The 27,929-nt window shown below is 42.2% G+C and overlaps 1 protein-coding gene across 6 annotated transcripts in view; it reads right to left on the minus strand.

The window, feature by feature from the left end:
- ARPP21 (cAMP regulated phosphoprotein 21) overlaps positions 1 to 27,929 on the minus strand; it is a 226,260-nt gene that overhangs the window by 84,031 nt on the left and 114,300 nt on the right. For 3 of the 6 annotated variants that reach the window (XM_054991305.1, XM_054991304.1, XM_054991301.1), the window contains 3 exons: positions 20,737 to 20,774; positions 19,267 to 19,320; positions 767 to 996 (listed from right to left, as the gene is read on the minus strand). In XM_054991305.1, the coding sequence (XP_054847280.1) occupies positions 767 to 996; positions 19,267 to 19,320; positions 20,737 to 20,774 (322 nt within the window). Of the gene's footprint in view, positions 1 to 763; positions 997 to 19,266; positions 19,321 to 20,736; positions 20,775 to 27,929 lie in introns of all 6 variants that reach the window. The other 3 variants (XM_054991306.1, XM_054991302.1, XM_054991303.1) reach the window with 1 other exon arrangement.

Genomic DNA, 27,929 nt, shown 5'->3' on the forward strand with positions numbered 1-27,929 from the left:
AAAGACAAATGTCAGAGCTAAAGACATGTTAAAGCTAAAGATAGAAGATGTTGGGTTGGAACCAATCAGTTTTTCTGATGGTGAGAAAGGAAGGAAGGGTTTCCTCTGACTGTCCTGCTCACCAAAAGATTTGCTTGGGGATCATTGGACTTGCATGTACAAAAGCCAAGTACAATGGGGGCTGTAGAATGGAGGAGAATTAGGCTAGATTGAGTGGGAAACTGGCTGGATCACACTTTATGTTTACAAAATTGGCTGAGCTTTCACAAACTTTGGGGAAAACAAAGCTATATTATCTTTTAATCTGCATCTGCAAAGTTAAAAATGAAATTAGCATGTGGATGTCAAACTCCAACCTGAAAAACACAATGTTCCTCACGGATACATTTTAGTGTTTCTTTTCTTTCTAGTCCACATAGCATCATTCAGTATTACTTCATGCTGAGTTAGGCAGACCTTAGGGGGTTTGAATGGGTTTTGCCTACAAGAATACAAGCTTCTCATGGACATTGTATATACTGCATTTTTCAAAGGTGAACTGCGTGCAGAAAGAGAAATTTTTCACATCCAATATTATTTTGGCTTGATTTCTTAATTCCATTGTACCAATTAACTGTGAAAATCTGGAGAAAGCTATAGCACCATTATACTGACACAAGCATGTGAGGGACACGGCACTAGTGCTATTAGCCTAACACAGCAGACAGGCTTACATGCTCATGCTAGGCAAAGAAATCTGTGATAAACTGAATACAGTACTAGCTACCTGTTTTAGACAGTTTTCCGGTACTCCTGTTACTTGATGAGCTATCTCCTCTTGTAAGAACAGTTATTCCACCAAAACTTGCAGTCTTAGTTATGGCTGGCTTCAGATTGCGATTGGAGCTGTCCGAGTCTGTACTGCTCCATGGTCTCTGGTGGTCTGTCCATTTCAATTCATTATCTGTACTGCTTTGCCGACTGCCAGATGCCTTCCCTGTGCTGTCTCTGTTACCCCTGCAGTATCACCAAGGAAACAAAGGCACATGAAAATGAATTTGTAACACCAAAAATCATTTCTGTTTGTATTGTTCTAAATACATCACTGGAAGATATGTATGTGTTGTCAATCACAACCAGCCACTCTCATGTAAATGGCATTTATAACATTGCAATCTCGCATCAGTTCTACATAACTTTTGACCCACGAGCCAAGGTATAGCCCAACAACTTTGTTTTGTTACCTAGCTACAAAATTGATATCCCTTCTCTGATTTTGCAATCCCAGGTGGGCAGCTAAAACAAGATATGCATCAAACCAGTGGCAGAAAGCTGGTAGGCTGTGTTTGGTTTGGCACGTTACAAATCGGAGAGGCCTTCTGTGGCAGCTCAAAAGATTGTTTTCCCATCAAATGTCATGTATATTCTTATTACAAAACTTCCTTTACATATTTGTAAATCCAGAGGAATACACAGTGTCATCTTTATTCAGACAGTATAATAGATGTTTACATACCACAATAGTGGTAACTTCATTGCTCTCTTTTTATTAAAAAGATATATGAGACTTAGCTGCATTCCACCTTCACTTCATTGTTCAATGTGCCAACAAGTAAGAACCCAAACATGTAAAGAAAGAGACTACAGGATTTTTTTATTCAAGAGTATCTTAGGTTGCTTCCACACTAGTTGTTTAGTCTGGAATTGCCATGATCCAGTCATTTAGTTGTAATGGAGGATTCAGACAATGTCATGGGCAGCCCATTGTATTCCAGTAATTGGGGCAATTGACCTCCAATCCTTTTCACACCCAGTGTGTGTCATTTTTAAAAACAAAAATATAAAGCTGAATTGCAGTGTTACGTTGTAGATAGTCAACATCCTTATTAGGTTTCTCAGGGCTCCTCTCCCTGAAAATTTCCTTCTTCTGCTTCTGTAGCCCCTGGGATTCTCATCTCAGGGAGACCCCCATTTTGATCCCCATCTTGTCTCAGCATGGGCTTAGAAGTAAAAGATGGAGTCTACATCAACCTGATATCAAATGCAGTGAGTCAAGCCAAAGGCATAATGGAATGCAAGGCAGCTCATCCATCAATCATGCAAAACCCATCCCAGGAGAGATTAAACTGGAGGGCAATCTCCCCAAGGAATTTGGAGCCTCCTCCCTAAGTGATTTGACCCTAATGATTTCCAAACCATTAGACCGATTCCAGACAGTTCCCCCATATCCCCATATCCTGTCAATCACCCAGCCTGATTGTACAGAAAAGTTTCTGCCCCTCCCTAATTCTATCAATCACCCAATCATGATTCTATCTTCCCATACCTCCTCAAGGTAGCACTTTTATTAGTCTTTCTGGATTTTGCTCATTGCTCAGTTTGCTCTATGCAACCCAGGAAAAACTCCCCTTTACAATATTAGCAACTCTTCTTTTGCAAATATGCCCATCTCTTTTCAACACTCTCCCATTCAGAAGCCAACATTTCTTTCCCTCTTCATTTTTGGCAGAAAAGGTATAAAAGGTTATCCCTGAGCCCCAATTTTTGTAGTTGGTTTGGAGCTCAGCCAGTTACCTCAACTTCATTAATGGCCTTTCTGAGACCTGCTTTCTTCCCCTACCTGGTCAACTTCCAAGTCCCGAGGCTGCTTCGCTGCTTCCAAGGGATCCCCCTCCCCTCCTCACCGAGATCATGTTAGTACGTCTTTTCATTTCTCCTATAGGCAGGTAGCTAGTAGGGAAAATTGGGGGGGGGGTGTTTTTAAAAAATTCCCCTCCCAATTGTTGTGTATTTAATTTGGTCTATCTGTATTAATCCAATAAAGGAATGCTTATTCACCCTCGTTCTTCCAGGTGCCATGCTGAATCTGGACCTTGGAATACACTGGTTCAAGATCCTAAAACACTGTTTGGGAAACAGCCCACCACACATGAGCTTGTTCCGTGTTGGGAAAGGGGTGCCTTTGCTGGGTACAGGGCCTTCACGTGTACAACGATTTGGGTAATACTTCCAGCTTAGTAACTTCAAAGTTCTGACACAGCTGGCTGTAGCATTCCTGAATCAATGGTTAATTTTCTCATTAAAGAAAAAATAACATTTAAAAAAAAACTGCGGAGACTTTGCCTGCAAAATGAAAGCAGTACATAATTCCCACTCCATCCCCCACAAACAAGAACTGATAATTAACAATTAATTCACGAATAGTATGGTTGTTCACAAAGAGAAGAAATTAATTAGGCTGTAAAAGAGAGGAACAAAGGGAAAATTACAAGGAGAAGAAGGACCTTTGCTGAACCTGACTTACTTCCAAGTGAACATATTATAGGATCTTGCCCCCAAGGGACAGGCATGGCTGGATATTTACAGGGGAAATGGTGCAATACTGAGTACCACAAGGAACTCAGCTCTGAATCCGCCTGCAGCTAATTACAAAAAAGCAATGAGTGAACAACACAAAATCATCCTGGTGAGGCAGCAGACTTATACTCTACGACTCTTCAGTGCCTCCTAGGAAACAATAACATCAGTTTTAATGAAGAAACCTTATATTTGTCCACGTATAGTTAAAATAATGTTGGGGAGGGTGAGAGCCAGTGTAGTGCAGTGGTTAGAGTATTGGATTAGGATCTAGGAGACCCAGGTTCCAGTCCCCACTCTGCTATGGAAGCTTGCTGGGGGCTCCTGGGCCAGTCACACACATCAGCCTAACCTACCTCACAAGGTTGTTGTGAGAATAAAATGGAGGAAAGAAGAATAATGTAAGCCAGTTTCAGTCCCCATTGGGGAGAAAGAAAAGGTACAAATGAAGTAAATTAAAAATAAATAAAATAAATAGAAATAAAGTTCTATTTCTATAGTTAAATTTTACATGTTGCTACTTAGTATCTCTAACATTTGATATCTCTAGCATCTCTAAATTCTTGACTGTCAAACACTGTTACTCAGGCCTACATGGAAACTGTCAATTATATATTTTGGATCAGTCTGCTCCTTTCAAGAAGGTTGCACTTACCTGTAATGGTTGTTTGTCAAGTGGTCTCTTGTGTGAGCACACACAGGAGGTTGTTTGTCAAGTGGTCTTCTGTGCAGGCACAGGCCAGCTGCAGATGTTCCAAAGCACAAGACGGCCTCTTCCTGAGTTTTCCCATCTAGGCACGGTTATAAAAGGTCAGGCAAGGGGCTCCCTCCCTCAGTTAACTGACCACAACTGAAGAAGAAGAAAAGGAAGAGTTCATGGCAGGGACAGAGGGGGGGAGGGATGTGTGCCTGCAAAGAAGACCACTCGATGAACAACAGTTACAGGCAAGTGCAACCTTGTTTTTGTCATCGTGGCTTCTGTGCAGTCTCACATGGTAGTGAGCAAACTTACCCTGGAGAAGGGTGTGTAGCTCTTCAAGCAAATCAAATCTAAGGAGTAGACCAGGTGGCCACCTTACAGATAACAGCAAGCAGAATTTCTTGTCTGATCACAGAAGATTTTGCCTGTATGTGCATGGAGTAGGCATAATGCTGCAGAAGACATGGGTGACCAGATTGGGCACAGCTGGTCCAAATGAGCTAAACGATCCACTTGGAAATGGTCTGGGGAGAAATCTTTTGTCCTTTTATGGGTCCAGTGAAGGCTACAAAGAGATTAGGGTCTTTGTGAATTGCAGCAAACCTATCTAAGCTGAATGATAGGGCACGCTTAATGTTCAATGTGTGAAGGAGCCTCTCCCTGTCATCCTGAGGAGATGGAAAAACTACCAGGAGAATAACGTCTTGATTGAAGTGAAGGCAGATGCCACCTTGGAAAAGGTGAGGGTTAGACAAAGTATGACCTTATCAGAATAGATCTTCAAAAAAAGAGGTCTGATCTAAGGACCTGCAATTCACTCACCCTTCTTGCTGACATAATGATGAACAAGGCTGTCAGCTTGGGGGCAGAGAGACTATGATGTAGAATGGCTCCTTTGTGGAAGAGATTTGAGGTTAAAGGAAAAGGTAAATCCTGCCCTGGGCTAACCCATCTTGGGTAGAGAACCAGACTTGGCATGACCAATAAGGATCCACTACAACTGCTGAAGTTTGATTTGTGAGGATTTTGCTGACAGTGTGAGAGAGAAGGGGAAGGAATGAGAAGGCATAGAAAAGAGCATCTTTCCAAGGAATCTGGAACACATCTCCCAGAGAAGATTTTCTCCCTAGAGGTGGGCTATCCGGGTTTGGCAACCATCTTAAAAGCTAGATTTATGCTGATACGGCTTCATCCAGTTAAGTCGGATCGCACGCCTGAACCCCAGATTGGATCCAGGCACCTGGACTCACTTAGCTAGACTATCTGGCTGTAGGCAGCCATTGCAGGCAGCCACCGTGACAGTGAGAGGACAGTGGCGTAAAGAAAGCCAAGCTCCATGCTGCTGCAGGAGAGCGGCACAGGGCTGGCAGGGTGGGGGAGGAGGCAGCAGGCAGAGTCAATTTCTATTACTTTCTGTTCCTCCTTCTACTGTAGCTCCAAAAGAGCTCTTTTAAGATGCCATAGCTGCTGCTGGCCACCTTTTAAACTCTGCGGCTCGGCAAGCCTCGCCCCCCTCCCTTGCTTCAGTAAAGGGATTCTCAATGGGATCCTCTGGTTTGACAATAAGCATGTAAGGGGGTAATGTCTAACCAGAGAATCCCAGTGGGGAAGGGAGGACCACGAAGTTTTAAATCCTTGGAAATGTTTTCTCTGTAAAGATACACTGGAGAGTGGCTGGGTGCAGCTTGCTCAGGGGCCTACCTTGGAGTCTAGTTCTCCTGAAATTTGAGGGGTCTTTAGCAGACAGTCAGGAGGAAGTTCCCTGCAAATTTGGTGGAGATTGCTTTAAAATTCCCCCCAGTACCTCCCCACCCCGATAGGGAATAAATATCCAGTTACATCTGGGATTCTATAACCCAGATCAGATAATCTGGTAAATTAAAGAATCCCAGAAGTTTTTTTTAATGCCTGGACCTGGATTACTCTGGTTTTTTAAATTGTGTGTGTGTGTGTGTGTGTGCACACACCCCTATTTGGAGCAGAGGTGGGTGGTGAAGGCTAAAATGCTTGGAGGGAAGTTGGCTGTCTTGAACTCTAGACAGTATCCCTGACTTATGACTGAAAGGTCCTATGTTTCTCAAGGGACCAGCTCTCAGGCCTGGATACTGGACAACAGGTTGCCCAAGAGTAGAGGAAGCAGATTGTCAAAAACCCTGTTTGAAGGGACCTGAATGGTCTTTTGGAGAACAAGAAACATCCTTAGACTTATTCCTGAAATGACTCCTGCAAGAATGGGAAGAAGAGGAGGAAAGTGGGTCAGCAGCACTTCTAGAAGAGTAACAAAGCTGTTGGGAGCTGTATGTAGAATATCTATTATAAGAAGTATAAGGCCGAGGAGAAGGCCTGCTTCTCATCAGATTAGGATAATGAGGAGTTATTCCCAAGAATCTGGCAGTAACTCTGTCATCCTTGATATTTTTTAGGATTTAATCAGTGGTGGGAGAAATGAAAGGTCTTCATCTTATGATGCGGGGACAGAGCATTAGTCCTAAACCACAAATAGCACCTGATGACTATGGCTCTAGCAGTACAGTTAGCAATGTGCCTTGCCATATCAATCTGTTCTTTACAGAGCTGCAAAGCATCCCCTTACAAGACCCTGGCCAACCTTTTCTTTACCTTCAGGATGAGGTCTAGGTAAGCTCGTATATTTTCCCAGAGGAAAAGCTGATAGCTAGCCATAATGGCTTCATAGTTCCTAGTTCAAAAGATCAAGGCAGACACTTTACAGCTCGAGATATTTAATTTCCATCTCTCCTTGTCCAGGGGAGCTGAATGACCTGAACCTAGCCATACTGGCTTCATAGTTCCTAGTTCAGAAGATCAAGGCAGACACTTTACAGCTCGAGATATCTAATTTCCATCTCTCCTTGTCCAGGGGAGCTGAATGACCTGAACCTAGCCATACTGGCTTCATAGTTCCTAGTTCAGAAGATCAAGGCAGACACTTTACAGCTCGAGATATCTAATTTCCATCTCTCCTTGTCCAGGGGAGCTGAATGACCTGAACCTAGCCATAATGGCTTCATAGTTCCTAGTTCAGAAGATCAAGGCAGACACTTTACAGCTCGAGATATCTAATTTCCATCTCTCCTTGTCCAGGGGAGCTGAATGACCTGAACCTAGCCATAATGGCTTCATAGTTCCTAGTTCAGAAGATCAAGGCAGACACTTTACAGCTCGAGATATCTAATTTCCATCCCTCCTTGTCCAGGGGAGCTGAATGACCTGAAAATTTGTGTAAGCCCTCTGGACGAGTCTTATACATAGTATCAAGTTTACTGGATGTTGCAGGTGTGGCTGCAGGTCTGGTCTAAATGTCTTTGGTGGCATCAAGCATACCCTGCATTATAGGAAACACCACAGTCTCAGAATGGAGGACTTTAAACACTGGATCTGAGGAGGCTGAAGCAGAACAGCTCATTTCAGTCTCCAGTGATCTTGCCATTCTGACCACCTTTTCTGAATACGTGTGAAGGCCCTCACTGGGTGACACTGCAGACTCTTCCATGACAATGTCATCAGGAGATGGTTCGGTTGTTAGACTGGAGGCAATGCCAGATTTCTCACCTAAGAGGTTGCTGGATCTAAGAGAGTACCACATATGGCAACTGTTTCAGGAGGCAGTCGATGGAATCGGACCTTTGGACACTTACCGTGAAGGGTCCTTCTCCTCTGGGGACAGGAGGACATCTTGGGTGTTTCCTTTCGCCCAATCAGGGAGGCAGGAAGTTGAAATTTTCTTCCTCTTCCTGTTGGTGCCTGGAACACCCTGCTCTCCAGTTCGGGTGACTCCAAACAGCAGTAGAAGAAAGTTAAAAACCTCAACGAACTAGCACTAGAAGACCCTACTGAGAGGGAACACAAACATTAAGAGCTTAGAAGAAAAAACGAACAGGTATGAATAACATACACAACCACAAGATAACATTGAACAATGAAATCAGTGGGAACGAAGCAAAAAACCAGAGAAGAGAAAAGGGGAACAGATCAGCAATGACGAGAGACCTAGGGAGGGCAAGATGTCCTCCTGTCCCCAGAGGAGAAGGACCCTTCACGGTAAGTGTCCAAAGGTCCGTTCTCCCTCTGAGGCAGGAGGACATCTTGGGTGCTCCCAAAGCAGTTACTCTCTAACGGGTGGGGCAAGGTCCTCGTCTTGCATGACATGTTGTAAAACTCTTCTTCCGAAGGCAGCGTCAGCGGAATCATAAAGGTTCAACTTGTAATGTCTAATAAAGGTAGAGATGTTCGACCAAGTTGCGGCTCTGCAGATTTCTTCCACGGAGGTGTTGTTGTGGAGAGCTGCGTTAGTCGCTGCACTTCTGACTGAGTGAGCGGTGATGCCCTGAGGTAAGTCTCTGCCGCAAGCTTGGTAGGCCTCTGCAATACACAGACGAATGTTCCTACCTATCGTAGCGTTTGACATTTTCTTGCCCATATTTGGTGGGCACGTGTTGACAAATAAAGAATCTGACCTCCTAAATGATTCGGTTCTGATCAGGTAGATCTTGAGGGCTCTGCGTATATCCAATGTGTGCCACTCCTTCTCCCTGGGGTGTGTTGGCTTGGGACAGAAGGAAGGCAAGTTCAGCTCCTGTGACCTGTGAAATGAGGAGACAGCTTTCGGGAGGAAGGTAGGATCTGTACGCAGAACTACTTTATCCATATGAAAGTCACAAAGTCCCGGCTTGACAGAGAGGGCCCCTAGTTCAGAAATCCGTCTCGCTGATGTAATGGCTACTAGGAAAATAGTCTTTAGCTTTAGCCATTTCAAGGCGACCTCTCTCAAGGGCTCAAAGGGTTTCCTAGTCAGCGCTGATAGAACTACGTGTAGTCTCCACGTGGGGAAGCGGTGCACCGTTGGAGGACTCAAGAGGGTAGCCCCTCGCAAAAATCGTCGAATATGTGGATGTTTAGAGATACTAAGTCCATCAGGAAAGAAGAGTATTGAAGACAAGGCCGCTACTTGTCTGCGTAACGTGGCTGGTTTCAACCCTGCATCCAGCCCATCTTGTAGGAAGTTCAGAATATCATTCAGGTGTGGATGCAGATGATCGACCTTTTTCCTTCTGGCCCAGCGAACAAAGGCTTTCCATGAGGTATTATAAATCCTCGCTGTAGATTTCTTTCTAGAAGAAAGCATAGTCTTAACTACCTGTGACGAATATCCTAGCTTGGAGAGAGAGAGCCTCTCAATTTCCAGGCAGTCAGACGCATCCAGTCCGGGTCGGGGTGTAGAATCGGACCCTGGTGAAGCAAGTCTGGCGTGACTGGCAGTCGGAAGGGTGGAAGAATTGCTAGCGATTGAAGGGACGAAAACCAAGGTCTCCTGGGCCACCATGGGGCGATCACGATCACTTCCACTGATGAGTCTGCTATCTTCCGCAGTAACTTTGGAAGGACCGGGAGTGGAGGGAAGGCATATAGAAGGCCCTCCAGCCACGGCGATGACAAGGCGTCTATCCCCTCTGCTAGGGGGTGAAAAAATCGAGACAGGAAACGCGGGGTCTGACAGTTCAAGTGGGTCGCGAATAGGTCCATCACTGGTCGACCGAACCTGCTCGTGACCAGGTGAAAAATTTCCTGTTTGAGTGACCACTCCCCCGGTTGGATGGTCTGTCGGCTCAGCCAATCTGCTTGCAGATTGTCTGTCCCCTTTATGTGTTCCGCCTGGATTGATGCTAAGTGTGTCTCTGCCCACGAAATGATCTTCACTGTCTCTTTGTGTAACCTGGAAGACTTTGAGCCGCCCTGTTTGTTTAGGTACGACTTGGCGGACACGTTGTCTGTCCTGATCAAGACGTGTTTGCCGTGGATCGAGTCGGAGAAGTGTGCCAGGGCTAGGTGGATCGCTCTGGCTTCCAGTATGTTGATGGGAAGTCGAGACTCCTCCGCGGACCAAGTCCCTTGAGCCGGACGGAAGTCCAGGGCCGCTCCCCAACCCGACAGGCTGGCGTCCGTGAACAACTGAATCCTCTGGGGATGGAGAAATGACTTGCCTTGCCGCAGGTTGGCTGTCACAGTCCACCATCGGAGACTTTCCTTCACCTTCCACGGCACCTTGATGAGGCAGTCTGTTTTGGTCATGATTAAATGTTGATGTGGACGAAGAAAGTTGAGCAGGGCCCGGGAGTGAAAACGGCCCCAATATATTGCTTCGCAGGCTGCCACCAGTGTGCCCATCAGCTTGGCCAGTCTCAAGATGGATGTCGACTGCTCCTGAATCACCGACTTGACCAGCTCTTTGGTTTTCAGAGCTTTTTCTTGGGGCAGCAGAATGAGACCCCTTTTGGTGTCTAGTATCATGCCCAGGTGATGTATCGACTGGGATGGGTTCAAGGAACATTTGTCCAGGTTGACCAGGAATCCGTACGACTGAAGGCACCGAATTGCTAACTGGGTGTCCCGGGTTGCTTGATTCTTGGATCTTGCTCTCAGGAGGATGTCGTCCAGATACGGATGTGCATGAATCCCGGCTTCTTGCAGACGCATGATGGGATTGATTAAGATCTTGGAAAATACCCTGGGGGCCGTGGCCAGGCCGAAGGGAAGGGCTCTGAATTGAAAATGATGACCGGCGACGCAGAATCTCAAGAAACGTCTGTGTGAGGGATGGATAGGTATGTTTAGATACGCCTCTGTGAGATCTATCGAAGTCAGGAATTCCCCGCTGCGAAGAGCCTCCGCAATGGACCGAAGCGTCTCCATCCTGAAGTGTTTCAGATAAATGAACCGGTTGACAAACTTTAGATCCAGGATCGCCCTCCAGTCTCCGTTCCTTTTGGGGACTGTAAAGAAAATGGAGTAGACCCCTGATCCTGACTCTTGATGACTGACTGGTTCTATTGCTTGAATCTCTAAGAGGTGTTGTATAGCTTTGAACGTAATCTGATTTCTCTTTGAATCTTTTCGAAGGGGAGATCTGAGGAAACGGTCCGGTGGGATGGATTTGAATTCTATGACATATCCTTGAGAAACTACTTTGATGGCCCACGCATCTGCTTGGGTCTCTTCCCATGTCCGGGCAAAGTGCTGAAGTCTCCCTCCCACCGGTATGCTTTGAGAGTCAGGACTTCTGGGCCTTGGACTCAAAGCCCTGTCGGTCACCCCTTGGCTGAGGTGCCTTGTAGGATCTGTTGCCAAAGGGGTTTTTTCTGTGACTCGTCTTTGGAGAGTTCCAGGAAAATCTTTTATTGTCCTGTCGGTATCTGGGTAGCACATGTTGGGAACGAAAGGACTGAGAGTTGTAAACGCGTCGGTCCACTCTCTTGATCGTCTTTGGAAGGGCCTTTTTCTTGTCGCGTGTCTCCACCAGTACCTTTTCTAGAGCCTTGCCAAAGAGCTTGTCCCCTTGGAAGGGATAAGCCATAAGTATGAATTTCGAGTGCAAGTCGGCTGGCCAGGCTCTCAGCCATAGAAGTCTCCTGGCAGCCGCCGTGGAGGGTATGGCTCTGGCGGAAAAGGTCAGAGCGTCCAAGGTTGCATCCGCCGTGAAGGAGCTTGCTTTCAGGATCCTGTTCGCGCCCTCCATTAATCGCCTTCGGTTGCCTGGTAACAGCTGTGTGAGCTTCCGAATCCAGACCACTGCTGCTCGGGAGACGATGGAAGCAGATGAGGCAGCCTTGATTGCCATTGTCGAGGCTTCGTGCGCCCTTCTGAGTGCAGTCTCTGCTTTCTTGTCCAGGTTGTCTCTGACTGATCCTTGACCATCCTCCATCAGTAGGCCAGCGGATTGAAGGGCGGCCACAGGTGCATCAACCTTGGGAATCTGCAAAAACTCGTTGGTAAAAGAAGGTAAGGCGTACAGCTTTTTGACAGAACTGTGGTACTGTTTAGAAGAAGTTGGGGCCCTCCATTCAGCCCTTAACTGCCTTTCAAAGTATTCCGGGAAGGGGAAGACTCTTTCAGGGGTGCTATCTCTAGGAAAAAACTCTCTGTTTCCCTTGGGTCTGGATGATCCCTTGCCTGGGTCTGGGTCCTCCTCCCCCCCTTTTGCAGACTCTTGAAGTTCTAATGCTGCCAAGGTTTTGGAAAGCAGATATTGATAGTCCTCTAATTTAAAGAGTCTATTGGACTGTTCTGGAATGAGGGTGTCCTCATCCTCTTCCTCAGAGAGGAATTCCCCTTCAGCCTCGTCCTCGCTTTCTGAGGACAAATCCCCCCCCACGACTGTTCCAGTTCCCTGGGGTAGACCCGGGCCGACTTCTGGGCCGCCTTAGTAGGCCAGGAAGATGCAGTCCGACGCTGCTTACTGGGGGGTGGGGAAGGAGAAAGGGCATGGCCGCTATAAGCCCTGGAAGGTGGTTGACAGACCTTCCCAACCTCCTCCCATACTGCTTGCCTTAAGAAGGATCGGATGCTTCCTTGCAGGAACTGTTCAACTTCGTTGGACACATTACCTGCTCCTTCTGTGGTGTCCTCTGCGGCTAGAATGGTGGCATCCGGTCCAGAAGCTATTTCCGCCATTTCTCCCGGCGGGAGGATGGCAAGCACGTCTTTTTGAGCCGCGTGGGAAAAGACGCGAGCTCCGCCGGCTTTTCCCGCTCTTTCTGCGGCTTTGCGTTTGGCGCCTTTTTCGGGCTCCGAGCGATGGCGCGAAATGGGTCCTGGCTCCAGCGACGATCCACGATGCTTCTTGGGGGGATTACACGGCTCGCCGGCCGGAAAGGTGCCGGGAGACCAATCCAGCCCGAGGGGCAGGACGGTACCGGGTAGGGTCGCTGTTCCATCAGCCGGGACCACTGCTGCCGGGGCTTCCTCCTCGGCATCCATAAAGCTCCCTTCTGAGTCCCTGGGGTCCATGACCTCCGATGGTGTGACCAGAAGGGAGAGAGTGGAGAGTGAATAGAAAAAGAACACTGAAGAAATAAGTCAAAGGAAGATTAAGAAGAGAGGAAGAAAGAAAGAGATCTAAGAAGAATTGAGGGTAAGAGAGTAAGATCAGTCAAAGGAAGGTAGACAGAGAATCTGTCTAAGTGACTGCTCTCCCTGGAGGCAGGAAAGAACTGGAGAGCAGGGTGTTCCAGGCACCAACAGGAAGAGGAAGAAAATTTCAACTTCCTGCCTCCCTGATTGGGCGAAAGGAAACACCCAAGATGTCCTCCTGCCTCAGAGGGAGAACTTCACACTATGCCTTGGTTCCAAACATCCTGGCCCATAAGGGTTGTTCCCAGAGTGGAAGAAGAGATGGGGAATATAGAAGTATGGAGACTCATAATAGCTGTAAGCATAACAATGGTGATAGAGAAAGCTATATGGAGAGTAATGGAGACTGTGATGGTGTCTCCAAGGGTGTGATAGCTCAAGTTGGTTACTGGTCTCAGCTACTATGGCTTGACTGATATGGGGACTCAAAGCACAGCATGGGGATGGAGGTGGGGGGGAGACAGCCTTCAATGTCCCAACAAGTTCAGGGATTTCACCTTCCAATAGATCAGCCTTCTTCTCGGAGTAGGCGCTGGTGTATTAGGAACCAGAGCTGGTTCCAATGGGAGGAAGAGGTTTTATTCCTTTTGTCAGGTACATTGTGGGCTTCTGCAAATGAAGGCTGCAGATGCTTTGACTTTGTTTTGGCTTTTTTCATAGGCAGTTTGGATCGGCTCTGCAATAGAACTTTAGCCTCGGAACTGATCTCGGGCAAGGAAAATAGAGGAACCTCATTTGGGGTACTGTGGATTCTTGATGGAGGCCATTGGTTCTGATGGAGCAGAGCCCTTTCAAAGTGAGCTTTTGGTGTAAATTGTTTACAGATGAAGCACCATAAAGGGTCACGTGCCTTGCCCAAGCACAGGACGCATTTGTCATGGCCATCAGACTGGACTACTTTGGTTCCACAGTGGACATATTTGTTAAAGAGGGCCTTCAACTCTATGGAGCCAAAGGCCAACACTCACATCTGAAGCTGGATCTGAAGAGGGAGCTCCAGAAATGTCCTCCTTAAGCGGTGGCGAAAGCAGAACTGAGGGAGGGAGCTGATCGCCTGGCCTTTTATAGCTGCACCTAGTTGGAGAAGTGTGGGAAAAGGCCGAGCAGGCATCAAGGAGCATTGGAATGTCCGTGTCTGGCCTGCACATGCACAAATCCCATGTGGGACTGCATAGAAGCCACAATGATGAAATACTTCTAGCACATCATCAACATTCTGCATTCGCTCATACCCTTAGCAAACAACACCAGGAAAAAAAACTGCAATATAAACAATCTCAATACCAACTGAAACCCTTAAAATGTCTGTTTACAATTAAAATACATAAAAATTAAAACCATAGCAATAAAATAGAACATTAGAGGCAACTTACTGTTCCTGTATTAACACATCCAATCGAACATCATACTTATGATTTATCCATCAACTGTGCTAGCAATAGATGGTTTTTACAGAGTCTTTATCACTCAAGTGATAAACTTTGCCATTTGTGTTGTTCCCCATTTATTTTTATCAGCAAGCAATATTATAAGTCTGCTCTGGTCTGATCTTCCTGGATATCACGATAAAATATTCCCAAGGTATCATTCACTTTCTATTACAAATCTCGGGCACCAGAAAACCACGTGGGCTAGATCCTCAATAGATTTCTGGTCACAGGGGCAGACTCATTCGTGATATGGGGTCCCAGTATAATGACCTCTTAATATTGCCAGTTATAAAATATCCAAATGTGCTTTGGTGAATGTTTCCCTGTGCTTGAAATTTAATAGATTAGTAAAATAAGTTGGCAGGATTAAAGGGGAGAATGCAAGCTGCCTATAGAGAGATGCTGTTCTCTGAGTACCCAATAATGTAACATCCACCTTAACACTTATATCCAACAGTCTCTGCTTTATTAATTGTTTTGCTGCAAAAAGTCAGCCCTCCTTACATAATCTTCTGAAAATTCAAGTTTGGCTACCAGATTTAGTATAGCACTTTGCCATGGGTTAGCTTTCACTTCCTCATAAGCCAAAGTTAAGAAATCTGAACTTGGACCAAACAGAATTTTCAACCAAAAGTTAACAGCAGCTTTATGGACTGAGGACAATATTGGAAGCAAAGCCAGCTCAGATCTAACTATAAGTGCTGGTGTTGAGCTGGGAACTGCTAATAACATGTGAGCAAATTTATTTTGAACAACTTCTAATGATCATAAATTGTCAATCCCCCAAATTGGGGCTCCATATCGTATCTATGGTAATGCTTTTGTTCTATAGGTTTCTAGTACTGGGAGCATCAAGCAGCCTCCCTTTGTTCTGTAAAACCTAATGCCAAACACAACCTTTTCAAAATTTCTTTTTGCACGTTAAATATGTGCTGACCAAGAACCAGACTTATAAAAGACTACCCCAAGATATTTAAAAGTGGTCCCTTGCTCTAATGAATTCCCATCCATTATCCACTTATGAGGGTGGGTCTTTTTTACTGAAAACTATAATCTTTGTTTTATCATAGTTAATGTTTAGTAAATTATTTTTACAATAAAAACTAAACTGTTTTTAAAGCCTTCTGAGGCCAACTTGTGTATGAGATGTAAGTAATGTATCATCAGCATAAAGAAGTATTGAGATGGTCTTCCCTCCAAGCCTAAATGGAAAAAATTGTGCTCCTGACAAATATTCAACCATATCGTTTATATACAGGTTGAAAAGCAAAGGAACCAAAATACAACCCTGGCACACACCTTTTTAAGTTGCAACTGGGTTGGACAATTGACCATAAATACCTAGTCTAATGTTAAGAGAGGTATTAGCACAAAGAACTTTAATTTGATCCAATAACTTTCTATCAATATTTAATTTACTTAATTTATCCCATAGGCAGTGCCTTGGGTTAGAGTCAAAAGCAGCTTTAAGATCGATGAATGCAGCACAGAGTGTGGCACTGCTCAGAGCTGAATAGGCTGTATGAGCAGTATCATTAAAGTAAAGTAAAGAATGCAACACACAATTGCCTAGATAACCCATTCATGTATTTATAAAGAAAATGCTCTAATAAGAAGCAGTGGTCTAAAGTTGAATGACCTGACCAATTTGTTCTGGGACCAGCAAATCATTTTCAAACACCTAACCTTCTAACTTCAACAAGAGGACCCTTGCATAAAGTTTACCTATGACATATAGTAGACACATTGGTCTGTAACTGGATGGATCTTTTTGTTCTCCTTTCTTGTAGATAGGTACAACGATGGAAGAATACCACTCTTGGGGGAACTTACCAGTTCTATCTATATGAGTGAACAAATTGCCTAGAACTGGTGCCCACCAGCCCTGAAATGCTCTAAGAATGTCAGAGGGGATAAAATTTTCCCCAGGAGTCTTATTATCCTTACTTATGGCTATTAAGGATTTTATTTCACAAGAAGTCACAGAAGGTCAAACAGGTGATAAGCTTGATGGGCTTGTTGTGATGGTTTCAGCTGTATCGATCCTTTGTTCAAGATTATCGAATGACTGGGGAAAGTGTTCTTCCCAGCTATCTTTAGATATATAAGAGTCTAAATCTCAATGAACTCTTCCATCCACATTTTCAAAGAAGTGCCAAAACTTTGACATATCCTTCCGAGTCAATGCCAAGGCATGTTCCTGCTGCGATTCCTTTTTTGAAGCAATCTTTTTCCTCCTAAGTTGTTTATAATTATTACAAAGTTCAAAAAAAGGTTTTGGTAAATGGATATTTGGCGCTTGCTTATACATTCTATGAGTACACTTAAGCTACTTGTTCTTTTTAAAATGCATTCGCTATTGAACCATGAATTACAAGTTTGTCGCCTTTCATTTGAGATATTCTTATATTTTTAACCAAGAAAGGCTTCAAGGATCTAACCTAAGTTTGAGAAATAATTCATTATTCATTAGCACCTGTTGTATTTCAGATTGGAGTATGGGGAACCAACCTATAACACATCATTTTGATCATTCCATATTTTTCAACAGACACTTTCATTGGGTGTCTCTTCAGCCTCTTATCATTTAAGATTTTTCACTGTAATTTTAAAACATGTTAATTCTACTCTTCTGTAATTATCCTTCCTTTGTAGGAAGGTGTTGCCTTAGACAGTGTGTTGCCTTCTGCTCTTGCCCTCTTACCTGCCTATTTATCCAGTTTGCACACAGTATTACCTGCTTGCCAACTTCCTTAAGGCATAATTTGCTCAATACAATATTGAATTCTGTCTGTTCATAACAAATTAGAGAAACTGCTGTCAAACTCAGATTTTACAACATTACACCAGATAGCGAAATTTTGTGCCCTGGTTGTTAAAGTCCATTAGAGTGTAGGCCTCCACTCCGGCTGCTTGTCTAGAACTATGCTGAATTTCTGGTTTTTATAAATTTTTAAAGATATGTTTTAAATCGTACATATTCGTATGTTCCATGTTTTAATGGTCGTAAAATATGTATTTTACTTTTTATGATAAATGTATTGGCTAAGTGCTGTAATAAAGAATCTGTCTGTCTGTCTGTCTGTCTGTCTGTCGGTCTGTTCATACTTGTGTCTTCTGAGTGTAACACTTGTGCCAATAATACTGGCACTCAAGTGCCTGTCTATTATCATTCTGAGCTCCTCAACATAGCGGTTCTGTTTCTGAACAGGAAATCTATCACTGTAGCAACTATGTGAATATAAATTGCAACAAACTGTGCTTTATATAAATGATTTCTTATACAAATAGGGAACATGTACTTTCCTAAGGTATTGTTCAAACCTTCCTTACATATTAAAGAACAAAACCTCACATCCTTGTGATAGTCATACCTGGTAAAATACTACACTTAAAAGCATATAGCTAAGGCTTTTTAGAAGTATTGTCGAAGGCTTTCACGGCCGGAGAACGATGGTTGTTGTGGGTTTTCCAGGCTATATTGCCGTGGTCTTGGCATTGTAGTTCCTGATGTTTCGCCAGCAGCTGTGGCTGGCATCTTCAGAGGTGTAGCACCAAAAGACGGAGATCTCTCAGTGTCTCAGTGTGACACTGAGAGATCTCTGTCTTTTGGTGCTACACCTCTGAAGATGCCAGCCACAGCTGCTGGCGAAACGTCAGGAACTACAATGCCAAGCCCACGGCAATACAGCCCGGAAAACCCACAACCACCATCTTTTTAGAAGTGTTTCCTATTTTTCAGTTTTCATCTTGAGCCATACAAGAAGAGACGGAATTTCATATATACCAAGAATATACTGCTATTCTGCTTAGAATATTCTCAGTACAACTTTATATGAGTGTATAAAGGCTTCTTTAAAAAAGTTTAATGAAGATATTGAAGCTCAAACCTAAGCACATTTGACAAAAAAAAGTAAGAATGGAAAAATACTGCATAGGCATATTTGTATTTAGATACACAAAGAAGACTAACAGGAGGTGGGGTTTTTTGTGTTATTCCTCTTGAGTGCAGAAATTGTGATTCAGAGATTCTTCTACACTATCTACAAAAGTGAAGCCCTTACGCACAGAGTCGCCACCAGAGTACTTTACACAGCCCCTGATATAAAACCCTACTTGGTGAGCAGAACTATCTCTAACATAACAGTAATAGGGGATTTCCATGGCTGTCATGAGCTTTGTCTGTACATATGTGCACTTGTGAGCAATTCCTTCTCCACTATCATCTGTACTTTCTGTCTACAATATCAAGGGTAAATTGAAAGAGATGTTATTATATGGTTTGACATTCTGTTTATATTTTATTGTTTGCTCTGAACATTTTTTTGGAAAAACATTACTATAAACATTAAAAATAAAAGATTGGAGGAACAGTACAAATTCAGGGCTGATTTTCTGATGTCACAGACATATTTAAAAGTTTCGGGAAAATAAGTTGAAATTTTTTGCACCAACATGGTAAACAGTTCTGATTTTCTATTTCTGTATAAATATCATTAATGCCACATTTTCATGATCTTACAGATCAGTCACCACTCCTAAATACACTCACATATATTATCTGTGTACTACATCAGTACAAGTGAATTGAGTTCACCGTGTTCCGCAGCTGTTGAACTCTTCCCTATTGGAGACTTATCCCAATATGAACACTTCTGGAAGCCTATTCTGGAAGCCCTGCTAGATTCTAGATATTTGATATGAGGGGGAAAGGAAGTTGATTAAATCATCTGAAGTTTACTGTGATTTTTCATTGTATGTTAGGCCTCTCTCACACACATATCTGTAATCCAATTTTGAGAATTTGGACTCAGGATAACCATCTATGCACAACAAGATTGTAAATGTATCTTTAAGAATGCATATTGTACACACCTGAAGAGTTGTCTCTTCTTAAGAGTTTCATTGCATATGCTGTCCTCCAAGAGCCTATTGAAAATTTAAAAAGCAATAACTAAAAAACTCCTATTTTCCCCCTTGCAAATAATACTTTAGCTGTTACAACATATATTCACAACATTTTTTCCTTTTATTAATCAGAATTCATTAAAAACACATATCATCTTAATTGCAGTGGCCATAAAGATGATTTTGCATCCATAACCATTCTTAAATATTGATTTGCGAGTAAGGGGTGATGGTCTGTGGCCTTTTTATTTTTACATAATCGTGAAATAAATTATTTTTGCATTAGTAGCAAGATGTTTGCTATAAAACATTTATGGAACAGCATCATCTAATAATGTAACACAAGAGTGAGTTCTATTAACATTAAAACACCCATTTTTTTAGTAATAAAATTATAGCAAGAATAATTTCATTTTCTACAAAAACATGAGCATCCATATATCTGAAACAAAACAGCACTGTTGTTCAGGGTCTCTAAAATTCAAGAGAGGCACAAAGGTGGTCTTATCATAAGAGCTCTTAAAATTTTATTCCACCCCAGTGGAAAAGAAACCAATCTGACTCCCTGGGCCCAAAGTTTGGCTCACTTCACTTCAGCAGGGCTTGCATGGCTGAATTACTTGTGCTCCATTTTAATTACTATAAAAAGGGGAAGGACATTTTGGAATGTCCACCTCTGGTATTAAAATGTTTTGGTCAGTTTTGGATATTCAATAACAACCAAAACATTATCCCACATTAATAATAATCAGAAGTATCATATCTAATGAAATGCCAAAGAAATTAATAATCTGAAACTATCTTATTTAGTAGGTAAAAAGGTAAGCACTGAGCAAGCACCGAGTCATTACTGACCCATGGGGGACGTCGCATCATGACATTTTCTTGGCAGATTTTTACAGGGTGGTTTGCCGTTGCCTTCCCCAGACATCTACACTTTACCCCCAGGAAACTGGGTACTCATTTTACTGACCTCGGAAGGATGGAAGGCTGAATCAACCTTGAGCCAGCTATCTGAGCCCGGCTTCCACCACGATCAAACTCAGGTCGTGAGCAGAGCTTGGACTGCAGTACTGCAGCTTACCACTCTGCGCCATGGGGCTCCTTTTTTCTTATTTAGTATTCTACAAGATTTTTCCAAAAGTGCTCTTCTGTTCACAGAAAGGGCCTTTCTGTGAAAGGAAGACTTCTTCTGTGAACCTACCCGTTGGATATAGCCCCACTGTCTTTCATAATCTGTTTTTTTAAACCTTAAACATCCGTGCAATGTCATGCAATCTTATGAATTTGTCTTTATATACCTCAGAGTATTCATTTTTGTTCTGACATTCACACTTTAAAGACTATTAGAAATTAACTGATCCCCCCCCACCTGTAACACAATTTATGGATATTGAGCATTATATAAAAATATTCAGTGAGTTCATATACATATACCTGTTATCCACAAAAAGATTTTCTTGTGAGCAAACTGACTGAAAAACAAAAAAACAAAAAGAATGCATTATATTAATAGTTCTTCATAACTCTCAAAAACTCCCCCCCCCAATCTCCACTGAAAAAAGAACCAATTTTCATATCCAGGCAAAAAGCTTGCAATTCATGCACTGCTGAGACAAGAAATATTGGAGCACTTGCAAACAAGCAATTGATAATACATCAAGTCCATGAAAACAGATTTAATAGATTAAAATATACAATCATGAATCAAGATGTCTTCTCACAGATTAATGTAAATTATACTTTTAAAAGCAAAGGGGGCACATTTCTGGTATATTGTAGATTTATCTGATTTAGAAACAAGGATCTTGATCCTAAGAAATTTAAATCAGTGCCACTGAAATCAACAGCACAAGTACATTGTAACAAATTTATGTCCCACTTTCAATGGAGAAAAACATGATTAAGGGCTCAAATACATGGTACAAGAGACATGTGTACAAGTAGACTTGCTGTCAGATATACATTTATGGAACTCACAGTAAACAGCACACATTTGCTTGGCACTGCAAGGGAAGAGAAAGAACTTCTATATTTCCTCACACCCCATTTTCACCACTGGAAACGGGTGGGGGACCCTTTTCTCAGGCTCTATGTACCCTTCACTAGGGCAGCCTGGAGACAGAGAAAGGGGGGGGGGAATTCACCACCACCACCATCCACAGTTGATAATGGGGTGGGGGGCAACAACTGTAAGCTCCTAGTCCTTTCCTGCAGTACTTATAGAACAAACACTGTTTACAGCGAGTTTCCCTGATGAACATCTGACTGCAGGTCTGGTTGCACAGCTTTAACCTAATATGTGTTGGGCATATCATGTATTTGAGCCCTAATTATCTTTGGTCTGGGTGGGAAACACAAATGGAAAAAAAATATTCACAGCTGGTAAAATTCAGAAGCAGAAACAGATTTAAAGTTTTGATCTCATATAATTTAATTAGAAGAAATAAAATGTTAAGAAACTGAAAAAAAAGTTTCATTTGGAAAATGTCAAATAAATAAGTTCTGTTAGCAAGAACATTTTGCTTTAACATTGGTTAAAATTTTATGTAGCAAAATGGGCCTGTGCTCACTATTCCATGAATAATTCTCATTCCCTTTGATTTTTTTTCTCCATTTCCATTTTGTTTCATGTTCATTTAGAGGACAGTAGCTGCTTTCTGAAGATTCCTTTCCCAGCTCTTATTTTCACTGAATTTAAATGGGAGCGGGGAGGGAGAAGCAGGAAAGCAATCAGGTACACTGCTTCTGTAACCATGAAACTGTAGAATCATATAACGGCATCAACGGGAATGTTAAAATTCTTGTGCTACAGAAGTCCATTCACTCTGCAAGTTCCTATTAACAGTATGAATGGAAAGAGACCTGAAAGAGCAGTGATAAACCATGAAACATTTATTTCTAGTACTCTCTTGCAAAACACAAAGCCTCACTTTATATTTTTATAGCTAATTCTGACCTGGGGCCCAGAATGTGGGTCACAAATATCCACACAATGGGGCCAAGCACAGACAAGGGATTTTTCTACAAACCTGAGAGAAGCTGCCAATTTGCATAAAAAAATCTGAAATCTTAAGAAAAAACTACATTGGAGGAGGAGAAAAAGGCAAAATAACAGAAGAAAAGCATGTAGCTTTAACAGATGAAGGCTGGTTGAGATCTTTGGAGGATATTTTCTGAAATCTTGATGGTCATTTTGAGGACTGCTAGGCAACAGCAATGCTATTGCTGAGTCTTCTAAGCTTGTTTTCAGTCAGTCGATGGGGGTGGGAATGAAAAAGGTAAGGGATGAAAGGAAGGGAAGAAAGCAGGAAAAGGAGAAAGAGGATGCAGAAGAGAAATGTCCTTGGGGGAGAAGAAAGGGGGAGAGGCTGTGGGAAAGGAGGGAAAGCTGAAGATGTGAGCAGATGAAGGAAAGGTGGTTGGGGCAGAAGGGAGATGATAAAGCAGGAAAAGGGAAAGAGGAAATAGTGTGGGGAAGGCAATACAAGGGGGAAATGTGATGGCACATTTGAGTCCTCACAGCCCCCCCCCCCCGGTAAACTATTTATATACAGTCTCTCCATGCCCAAGGCTAAAGCTAATGAAACTACAACAGTTTACCATGATAAATGCCAATATTAAACCAATAAAAGACTCATTATAAATACATAAATAAATAAATAAATAAATAAATAAATAAATAAATAAATAAATGTCAGCATAAAATTTAAAAGCTAGCATGGATGGGGGGAAAGGCAAAAGGCAGCTTGAAGTCAGGGTTAGAAAAAACCAGACCAGACTGATTCAGAGATACATCAAGAGAAAGAAAAATGAAAGGTCTTCATCTAGCGCCAAACAAACCAATGCAGGGAGAGAATTTCCTAAGTGCAGCACGGCAACAGAAAACCCCCTTCTTCCTCCACCTTATTTCTGACAGAGGAAAGTAGACCTGCAATAGGAATCAATAGCTGGTCTCAATGGCAGGCAAGCTGATATAGGAACTTACACTAAGGCAGTAATCTAAAAAGGGTCTACTTTGAAAGTAAGTCCCATTTGATTCACTGGGTTTTAGACCCAAGAAGGTTTCTTAGGATTGCAGCGTACTGAAGAAGCTGGTTTGTAATCTGTAAACTGGGATGATCCTAGCTTCCAGTTGTCACAGTGTTCCATCGACAGCGTATGTTCAGCAAACTCACATTTTCTGCCTGATATTGACGATATGAATTCCTACTCACATCAGTCCATAGGGCTATTCTGGAAAGCCATGCCTTCTGGATGCTTAAAGCATCAGTGGAATTACAAGCATGATCATGAAGGAGAAAAATACCAAAAACACGTATAACCACTTCACCTTTTTTCTTCTTCTCATTTTAAGCAGCCCATTCTAGTTAATTAAGTAACTACCGCTTCTTTTTTAGTATGCAAAATGAAGTTCTCATTTTTTTAAAAAAATATGCTCTTCATCACTTAAGGCAATAATTTTCATTTCTTGTCAACTATGGATATGTGACAGGTGGTTTTCTACAGTACATGCTGGTGGTACACAAGTTTCCAAATCTGTGCCTACAAGAGTGAAAATGTTTGAGCAAAGGCCAAGGGTTTTTGGGGGGAGGGGATAACAGTTCACGAGTTTAAGTCAGGCATAAGGCTAAATAAGTATTATGAAGTTATATTTTATTTCATTCGAAAATGTGAGATGTCTGTTACCTCTTCTGTATCTTGAAGAGTATCACTGTAATCAGCATTACAGCCTTATGGACAGACTCAATAATAGCCCCATTCATCTTCCATGCTGCAGAAGCTGGCACAAAGCCATGCCATCTCCTGGAATATCCATTTCTCAGAGCTGATGCAGGTCTCAGTGGCACAGAAGACAGACACATTTTATTACATTACCCTTGTTATTTAAAAAAAAAGAAAAAGAAAAGAGCCAAGAAGCTTAAGGGGAAGCAAGTTAGCTATTATCATACTGAGATTCACTTTGTTCTTTTATATGCAACGCTCCATTTGCTTAATGCTTCTGCTATCATAGCATAGCAATTGCTAACTCTACCTTTAAATTCCTTGCTTGCCCGCCAGTCACAAATTTAAGGGAACGTAGGACAAAAAGCTGAATATATTTATGCATAAATGCATTTGCTCAAGGGCCTACTGTACAATCCCTGCATGCTCCAAACTTCCTATAAAATCCCATGAGTAGCTTTCTATTTTGTCTAATTTTCTGTTGTAGATCCATAACATCACTATTAAGGTAAGCTATTTTGAAAACTATTTTACCTATAATTAGATGCCTTCTTAAAACTAAACTATAATATGAACTCATCAACTATTTAAGTAACCCAAGAAGATCCTAGAAAAAAAATCTTAAGGAACCATACCACAAACAGTGTGGTTAGGAAGATAAAAGTGTTTGGTTTAGACCTGGGGCTCTTGTTACTTGGACTTGGAAGTAGTTGAGTAAACTACTGTGAAACATTACGCTATCAACTTGCAACTATAAACATTCTGATGATGTTGATAATGACGACACCAAAACAATCTACAAATACCGAGTGCCAATATTTCAAAAAGACAAAACACACAGGACAAGATTTATGTCAGAATGGCCTGAATATCTTAACGGATTTAGGTGCCCTGTCATAAACCAATGGACAACTCACAAACAGATGCCCTCACCTGTCTTGCCTTCAGAATGCTCTCCCTGTGCCCTTTATTGCCTTTCTCTCTTTGGAATGAGCCATCCATCTCCCAGAAACCCCATTCATATCTCTCAAAACAACTTTCACTTATTTGTGTTACTGCTGCCATTACTCTCCTTATGGAGAAGGTACCCTAGGTTATGGATCCTCCCCCCTCACAGGACTGATACCAACAACCAGACTAACCCAGAGCCATCACTTTCATCTTGCCAAGTGGTAGCAAGAATGTTCTGCCAAGTCCATTCCAAGACAGGCTAAAATGGTGCCAGACAAAATGTTTCCTACCCCAGCCTGGGCCAGGTTGTAGAATGTAAAGGTGATGTCCAGTTTATTATGAATATATTGCACTCAATGATCACTTTTTATTTCTTTATCAACAATAGAGAAATGGACATCAGATAAACAATAATTATGGCAGTGTAAGTCTATATGATGAGGAGAGGGGATTTTTAGGGTAGGCAAAGATGGTCAGCATGTAATGTTTTGTTCTTTAGGGAAGCCATGATTTTATCACCCGGGTCTTTCCTGCATGGGGCTTTTTCATTGTTTCTGGTCTCATACTGCATTGATTTCTCTCCAGACTTCTGCATGCTCAGTCAAAATACCCCAATTCAGTCTTCAAACTGCTTCCCAGACTTTTTTGCATTCTGCACAGAGGAAGGCTGCAAGTGCCACAGAATCGATCTTTCTCTGGCTTTTCTGCAGCTTTTCTCTCTGCAGACGTACCCTGATGTTTTTTTTTCTCCAACGAAGTTAAACTGGGATTTTTTTGAATTATAGAATTGTTTCTTTGGTGGGAGGCCTGGCCCTGCTTTTTGACATTCTCTTTATTCTCCTGCATCCTGATTGGCTGAACACCAACCAATAATTTTTTTCCTGTTTTTTTAAAAATTAAATGGCAACACTGCAATGTGGGTGCCATTAAAAAAGATTTTTTTAAAAAACTTTGTACGTTTTCTCAGCAATCAACTGAGGAAACGGAAGTACTCCTCAAGGGATCCTCTGAGGAAACTGACGAGTTCTCAAAGCCTGCTGAAAAATCAGGACATTTTTCTAGTGCAGAAATAAAAAACAGACAACACTTCAATTCAACATCCTCAAAGTGTAGAATTAAAGAATCTAAGAAGTATGGGGTCAGAACCGATGAATAAAGCGGATCCAATCCTCATGGGTTGAATACACAGAAAGCCTGTAAAGTTCATGTGGAAGAGACCCCACTGAAAGCCTGGCCTTTTCTTCAGAAGTTGATTACATGCTAGATCCTTTTGTTACATAAAGTTTGTGAAGATACCAGTTCTATATACTAGAAATTAGCATGCACTGTGGGAAGATTCAAGACAGACAAAGGGCAGTATTTCTTTGCTAACTTCATAACTAAATTATGAAATTTATCATTGAAACTTTTTTTTAAAAGATTATGTAGATTTGAGGGAGATGGGTCTATCAGTTGATACAAAACATAGCAAGCCAATGAACGTTCATAACCATGATTAATAGTTGCTGGATCCTAGGGGGAAAAAAAGAGCCTGGAACAATGTATTCTCTCCTTGCAATCTTTCCACTGTTTTCCTCTGTTAGTGACAGAATGGCTGGTAAAGCGACGGGCTGCTTACTAAATGCTGGTAGGTTTTTTTTACAGATTTCAGATGCCTCTGATTTCAAAGCGGAAGCAGGCAGTTTGGCTTCCGTGTGTTCAGCGTCCTTTACCCGGCACAGGAAAGAGTGGGAAATCCTGTTCTCACAAAAGACGCTGAACAAACGAAAGCGAAACTGCCTGCTTCCTCTTTGAAATTGGAGGCGTCTGGAATCTGTGAAAAAAAACGCCAGCATTCAGTAAGTAGCCCGTCGCTTTACCAGCATGTGGAAACAGCCCATGTTTGACTAGATAGATATTTGGACTGACCCAGCAAGGTTCTTATTGGAAAACTGATCTTTGAGTGTGATTCTAAATGTGCTTTGGATGTTTACCATGGCTAAGAACTGGATGCTGCTGCTTGATGAAAAAGGAAATGATCACAGATTTCACTACAATTAGTTCACCTTTAATTAACAACAGCAGGGCAGTTTTTCTTCAAAAGACATTTAGGACTAACACATTTATATAATAAATGTACATGTTACAATAATTGCATATTGGAGAGAAGGACATGCATATAATGACAGCAGAAGATTTTGTTTCCATATTACACAATTAATTAACCCCAAGAAATCTCTGCTCAGCAACTATATTGTTGCTTTTCTAGTTCTGTTTTTTAAAAATAAGCCAACTATTTTCAAGTGATAAAACAACCACATAACATAACACAATCCTTCTATCAGCTCTGGTCTATCTGTCTGTCTCTGCTTTAGTAACATTAACAAATATATTATCATGTAGTGATGTCATGTTACTGTCACTCTTGGAACACTCCAACCGGAGTCCTGTTCTGATGGTATGAAGTCTTTCAACTAGGTTGAGTTTTCAACAGAACGTGCAGAAAGAGATTGCGAATGTGGCAAGGAAATGTAAAATATTTGATTTTTCTTTTGGGCAAAACAGTGCAACTGATGTGTTCTTCTGAAATTTTACACTGCCCATCTCTTAAGGAACCACAGCCTTTGCTTACCAAGATTATTTATTTATTTAATTGGATTACTAAATTGCCCTCCCCCTTAATCAGGCTCAGGGCAGTGTAAAACATTTGGCGTACTTAATTTGACAACATAATTAATTTTCTTCTTGTTGTCATGCCCAAGCTAAGCTATGCAGCATAGCAGAAGCGCCAGTAGATCAAGATGGGTAGCCATATTAGTCTGTCTGTAGCAGCATAATAGAGCAAGAATCCAGGAGCACCTATATGACTAACAAAATTTGTAGTAGGGTATGAGCTTTCTTGAGTTGCAGTTCACTTTTTCAGATATGTGAAGTTATCTTCATGTATCTGAAGAAGTGAGCTGTGACTCACAAAA

This window comes from Eublepharis macularius, chromosome 11 (genome assembly GCF_028583425.1).
Source record: "Eublepharis macularius isolate TG4126 chromosome 11, MPM_Emac_v1.0, whole genome shotgun sequence".
Taxonomy (NCBI): domain Eukaryota; kingdom Metazoa; phylum Chordata; class Lepidosauria; order Squamata; family Eublepharidae; genus Eublepharis; species Eublepharis macularius.